This window comes from Dryobates pubescens, chromosome 27, assembly GCF_014839835.1.
Source record: "Dryobates pubescens isolate bDryPub1 chromosome 27, bDryPub1.pri, whole genome shotgun sequence".
In the NCBI taxonomy this organism is placed as follows: domain Eukaryota; kingdom Metazoa; phylum Chordata; class Aves; order Piciformes; family Picidae; genus Dryobates; species Dryobates pubescens.
The window spans coordinates 9,421,047-9,427,406 of NC_071638.1; the positions used below are offsets into that span (position 1 = coordinate 9,421,047).

The following is a 6,360-nucleotide window of genomic DNA, read 5'->3' on the forward strand; positions in this document are numbered from 1 at the left end:
CAAGCACAAGCCTTGTGTGTGGCTTCCACAGGGATTTCTATTACACCACTGAATGTTGTTCTCCAGGAGTACATCCCTCTCTGCTTGTTTTGTGTGAACACATGGTTGAAGGATGAGTGATTTAGGTCTTATCTTACTTCCAGCACATTCACAAAACAGTTTCTGAAAGAGAATGCATGAGGCTTGATATTAAAAAAGAACCAAAACCCAAACCCCTTACCTTTAGACAGAGTAATCCAGCAAACTCTGCCTATTATTTTGTATGGCAAGAGTTCAATAAACCTCCCTCCCCTGCCCCCACAATTACTTTGGTTTTGAGAGGGTAAACTTTGTAGCTTCAGGACAGCTGCCTGAAGAGCTGCTTTAGCACTGCGTTGAGGGAGTCACCCTCAAGCCCAAGCAGCGTCAAACAAAAGGACTTCAGGCAGATGGACAACACTCACAGCCACATGAAATCCTGCAGTGGTGTTTGCAACCTGACTGTGTGGTATTTTGGGTGAATACACACAGGACATGAAAAGTCCTTTGCAAGAATAAAAATGGCCAGTGCTGAAGTGCATGTGGAAGGATGCTTCATGTGCTGGGTGATGCCAGGGCAGCACATTACAGCGAGAGGCAAACACGTGATACAGAAATTACCAGCTACAGGACAGATCCATGCTGGTACACATTATGCACCAAGCCTGCAACAAGGCTCAGGGAGATGTTTTAAGAGTGAGCATGAAGGCACTGGGAAAGGACTGCCTTTACCAGAAGGGCAAAGACTGAACTCTTTGTTAATCACAGAATCAACCAGGTTGGAAGAAAACCCCAAGATCAAGTCCAACTGATCACCCAACACCATCTACTCAACTAAACCGTGGCACCAAGTGCCACATCCAAGCTTTTCTTAAACACCTCCAGGGACCCTGACCCCACCACCTCCCTGGGCAGCACATTCCAATGGCTAATTACTCCTTCTGGAAGAACTTCTTTCTAAGATCAAGCCTAAACCTCCCCTGGCACAGCTGGAGACTGTGTCCTCTTGTTCTGGTGCTGGTTGCCTGGGAGAAGAGACCAACCCCCACCTGGCTACAATCTCCCTTCAAGGAGTTGTAGACAGCAAGGTCTCCCCTGAGCCTCCTCTTCTCCAGGCTAGGCAACCCCAGCTTCCTCAGCTGCTCCTCACAGGGCTGTGCTCCAGACCCCTCCCCAGCTTTGTTGCCCTTCTCTGGACACATTCCAGGAACTCAACATCATTCTTAAACTGAGGGGCCCAGAACTGTACTCAAAGGTGTGGCCTAACCAGAGCTGAGTCCAGGGGCAGAATGACTTCCCTGCTCCTGCTGGCCACACTATTCCTGATACAGGCCAGGATGCCAGGAGCTGCTACACCATTGCATGTACCCACCAAAAACCAGGCTGTATGCTTTGAACACAGAATGTTTTGAACATAGAATCAGAGCATGGTCTGGGTTGGAATGGGTCTGGGTTGGAATGGACCTCCAATGGTCTAGTCCAAACCCTTCTGCAGCCAGCAGAGGCATCCCCAACTAGATCAAGTTGCCCAGACCCTGTCAAGTCTATGAGTATCTCCAGGAATGGGGACCCAACCACCTCCCTGGGAAATCTGTGCCAGTGTTCCACCACTCTCACAGTAAAGAACTTATTGCTAACATCCAATCTAAATCTGCTCTGCTCTAGTTTGAAGCCATTGCCCTTTGTCGTGTCCCTGCAGGCCTTTGCAAACAGTCTCTCTCCAGCCTTCTTATAGCCCTCTTCAGGTACTGGCAGGCTGCTATTAGGTCTCCTTGGAGCTTTCTCTTCTTCAGGCTGAACACCCCCAGCTCCCTCAGCCTGTCCTCGCAGCAGAGCTGCTCCAACCCCCTGCTCATTTTTGTGAGCTTCCTCTGGACCCTCTCCATCAGGTCCATGTCTTTCCCGTATTGAGGGCTCCAGACCTGTACATGGTACTCCAGGTGAGGTCTCACCAGAGGAGAGCAAAGAGGCAGAATCACTTCACTCCATCTGCTGGCCACACAGCTTTAGATGCAGCCCAGGATGTGACTGAACACACCTGATCACCATACATTCAACAAGGTGAAAGCTTTTCTTTACTCCCAAGACTTACTAAGAAGGGACAGAACTGCCAACATGACTTCAATGCCAATCAATCTGTGTGTCAATTTTAACACACAGTGAAAAACATCACATCTATTTATGGAAAGAGAAAGATGCCATTCAGAAACACGAATTTTACCCCATTCTCTTTGTGTTTATTGATTTCACACGAGCGTGGAACAGCTTTTAACGGTAAGACTTCTGGTAGCGCGCACGAGCCCCAGGCCCTCCGAACTTCTTGGACTCGCAGCGGCGAGGATCAGCGACCAGCAGAGTCCTATCATACTGAATTAAAATATCCTTGATCTCCTTTTTGGAAGCTTCATCAACATCTGTTTGAAAAAAACAAAAAGCCAAACACACCAGAAAAGCCTTCAGTTTAGGACGTTTCAGACGGAACCCATCCACACGCCAGAGACTGGCACTTAAGGCTAAGAGAACAACCGCGGCAACTTACATTTCTGGTAGTAAGCCACCAAGGCTTTGGAAATCGCTTGACGGATAGCTGTTAAAAAACACAAAGACAGCGGGTCAGCAAAGGTTTGCCGGCTCTGCACCCTGGCAGCACCTAGCTGGCTGCAAAGAGCCGGTGGCAGGTGGCCGCCAGGCTACCCCGCTTGGCTTCCCTGAGCCCTCACCCCACTGCTGGCAGCGAGGGGTGCTCACAGCAGCCTACCTGAGGGGACCCTGTGGGTGGTGGTCAGGGACAGGGGCTGTGCCCTCCCTCCTGGCAGCAGCCAGAGGGATGAAGGCAGTGGGAAGGTCACCTTGCTTCACCTCAAAGAGGTAAGTATCCCTGGGCAACCAGTGTCTGGGCACGAGGGTGGGAGGATGGCAAAGGGACAAGACCAGAGAAATTTCCTGCGGCTCTGAGCAACGTGATCTAGTGTGAGGTGTCCCTGCCCACGGCAGGGGGGGTGGAACTGGATGATCCTTGAGGTCCCTTCCAACCCTAACAATTCTCTGATTCTATGATTGCAGATGTACTTAAAGCACAAGGTTATTGTAGACTTGCTGTCTTGTTTCCTGCCAGGTAGTCCTTCCCCTCCCTAATCTCCCCTCCAAAACACTCAACATGGTCTGTACTTCAGCAAATCCAAGGAAAACTCTACCAAGAAACCACCCACAGTTCCTTTGTTGATTTGACAACTGCTAGCTAAACAAGGAATTGTACAGGCCACCCTGATCACCTCTTCTGCTGAGTATTAACACAGGTGCATCTTCTACCTACAGGGAGTTAGCTTCCAAAACCTCTGAAACGTCTGTCCTTTTTAACAAGGATAAAAATGTTCAGTGTTCAGTGCCTAAGGTGGCAAAAGTGGCAACAGGATGGCACAAGCAGTAAAACAAGCCTGTAATCAGAACTCAGAGCAGGAGTATGAGAGTAACTCTAAAGATGCTGTTAGGCTGTTATCTGTCAGAATATCAAGACCCAGATTTTGAGGAAAACCTGAGGTTTTTGAGGAAAGAATGCAGTGAACTTTAAGACTGAAACATGTCTCCATGCAGCTTCTGCTCTGCTTCATTAGCCTATACCCAAACTGGAACTGCAGAATAAAGCCATCACTTGTAAAGAGCAACTCTGTATCAACCACGAACACTCTCAAGCATCTCTGCAAGGGGGGAAAAAAATGCCTAGCTTAGCAGGTCAGCTGAAGGATGATTCCAAACAACCTGGAAACTTCAAGCTAGTTATCATTTCTAAGGATAAATCCCCTTTCCCTCTCCTAAAATATTTGCTCTCAGCTGCACTTGAACTGCACTGTCACACTGCAAGACACAAAGACTATTTTATCCTATGCCCTCAAAAACTTCAGCAGTTGTACCTCATCCGTGTTACAGCTTTGCAGGTAAGCCCTCATGACAAACTACCTTTGTGCAATGCAAAAGAAAACAGAACGTCACGATGCACAAGATACTACTCTGAAGTCAAGCTCTTTGCTACGTGGCAAGAGCCTGTTCTAGCCCACACTCCCAAGAGCTCACACAAAATCTTACCATAGATTTGTGCTACATGGCCACCACCCTTTACTCGGACTCTGATGTCGACCCCAGCGAACCGCTCCTTCCCCAGGAGGAGGACAGGTTCAAGCAGCTGCAAAACAAAACAGTAGGAACATTAATTTGTGATGAAGAACAAGGCTAAGAGCTCATGGCAGGTTTACCAGATGTGAATTACTGCACGTTCTGAAAAGATAGAGCCTTGACTTTACAAGCACACACCCAAGTACACCTCCTGCAGCCTTCTTTGCCATCCACCAGTGCTGTTTTAAAATGAACTTCCTGAAACCTTGAATCACAGTTAGCTTTCAAAAATCACATGGGAAAGCAAAGCACATGGGAATTAAGAGCTTTTAGTGTCATTAACTGCACTGAGATTACAAAAATAAATGCTGCTTATTAAAATTGAAGAGCTGGAGTAATTCGTGGGTAGTTTCCCCCACTATTTGTTTCACTTTATCGCAGCAGCTTCATATTCTCTCAGCAGGGCTCAAACAACTACTTGATCAAATCCAAAGAATCTTTCACATGAGAGTGTTTTAAAATCTCCCACTTCAATTAAAACAAGAGACATGCAGTGTTGAAAATACTTCACATACTTCCATTAACATACATGAATCCAGTGAAGCAACACGCCCACTCTTGCTGACAAGACAATCATAGGACAGCTTTATGGATTTTTCATCAGTGTCCACATTTCTTGCAATCATGAAACACAACCAAAACCTTAGTACTGTCCAAAGCACCAGCAACTTTTCTTCCTATCAAAGCAATTCTGCACCTAATGGTATTTTAGCCTCCAAGGTGGAGGTGATGAAGGAGGCTAAGTGGATGCTTACTTTGTATTGCAGGGTTCTGGGCTCGATCATTTCCAGAGGTCTTCCATTCACTTTAATGAGGCCATTTCCTCTCTTGCAGTGGGCAACAGCAGTTGCAGTTTTCTAAAAATCCAAATGTGTGTTAGTGCAGCCCTTTGCTTTTGTACCAGCAGTGTGAATGGCTACTTAACAATCTAAAAATCTCTAGTTTATGCCTAAAATTAACAACTCTCCCTGAGCAGTAGGACAGTACACTCTTCATAAAGTTTCCAGAAACTGACTTGTAGTATTGAGGTACCCTCTTCATAGAATTAGACGTTATATAGAATTGAAAAGATTAACTTAGAAGTTAGGAAAATATTTCCTCTTGGTTCTGCAACACGGTATTTTTAAGCCGTATTTCCTTACAAGAGCCTCTTAAATATGAATTCGTGCCACGGGATCCCAACAATGCGAGCTTTACGCGTCCCACATCGAAACGCGGTTCTCGGACATGGGCAAAAAGACAGGCCACGCCAGTCTGGGAAGTTCCCCCCAGAGCAGTGCTCCGAGTCAGAGGGCTAGGGCCCACTCCCTAAGAATGTCTTCCCTCTCGGGCCCGCATGAGCGGCGCTCCCCGGCACCTACGGCGCTGCACACGTGGAGCTGCCGAGCAGGCCTCACCACTGCCGGCCCTCCCGCGCACCAACCACTCCACACACAGCCCTAGCACAGAGCCGGCCTCGCAGCTCCTGATCTGCGGCCGAAGGGCCCCGAACGCTTCAGACGAGAAGACGCGGCCCGGTCCGACTGCGAGGGATAAACGAGGCGGGCTGCGGCGCCTCGGGCTCACCTTCCGCCCGAAGACCTGTACGCTCTGCAGGGGGCCCTTGGCCGGCATGACTCCTGCAAAAGACAGGAAGGTGGTGTTAGCACCGCCAGAAGAAAAAAGCGCAAGCAGAACGACGGAGGCCGGAGCCCGCTAGGCACTCACCTCCCCTCGGCGGCGGCAGCAGGAAAAGGCCGAACGGGGCTTCCTAGCCGCTTCTCAGGGGCAGCCGAGCCGTAAAGCGCAACGCCGTCTTCCGGCAGTGCGACAGAAGGCTCCACCGTTCTTTCCCTTCCCCGTCCGGCCGCGCTTTGCGGCAGCCTGGAGCTGTGAGGGGGCAGGCTGTACGCCTTCGGCTAGCTGCCGCCCTTCAGGCTTCTGCGGGCCTCGGGGGGGGCAGGAGAGGCCTGGCGCTGACGAAGCACAGTGTGGGCACCGTGCCTGTCTCTCCGTCTCCTTCTGCAGTGGCTGTGTCAGCCGCTGATGGCAGAGATGCTCATCCCCCGGACCTGGCGGCCGACCAGAGAGGCTGGCTAGGCGCTGGGGAGCGCTAAGCGGAGCGTACGGGAGCTTTTGTAAGGCGCTGCGCCTCGACCTCCTGGTGGTGCAGGGGCACCCCAGCCTTTTCTCGTT

At 49.8% G+C, this 6,360-nt stretch overlaps 1 protein-coding gene across 1 annotated transcript; it reads right to left on the reverse strand.

The window, feature by feature from the left end:
- Positions 1-2,213: 2,213 nt before the first annotated feature.
- On the reverse strand, positions 2,214-5,856 carry RPS16 (ribosomal protein S16). The gene is made up of 5 exons (XM_009910503.2): positions 5,752-5,856; positions 4,941-5,042; positions 4,099-4,195; positions 2,558-2,605; positions 2,214-2,432 (listed from the first exon to the last, which is right to left on the reverse strand). Exons 1-5 carry the CDS (start codon positions 5,797-5,799, stop codon positions 2,287-2,289), a joined length of 441 nt encoding a protein of 146 aa, XP_009908805.1. The 5' UTR covers positions 5,800-5,856; the 3' UTR covers positions 2,214-2,286.
- Between the last annotated feature and the right edge of the window lie 504 nt (positions 5,857-6,360).

Bases quoted from the DNA above. Each gene is read 5' to 3' on its own strand.
- RPS16 (XM_009910503.2), bottom strand. From the start codon at position 5,799: ATGCCGGCCAAGGGCCCCCTGCAGAGCGTACAGGTCTTCGGGCGGAAG. The intron at 4,196-4,940 runs GTAAGCATCCAC...TTTGTTTTGCAG, and splicing joins CCAGAACCCTGCAATACAAA to CTGCTTGAACCTGTCCTCCT. The intron at 2,606-4,098 runs GTAAGATTTTGT...GTTTTTTAACAG, and splicing joins CCATGTAGCACAAATCTATG to CTATCCGTCAAGCGATTTCC.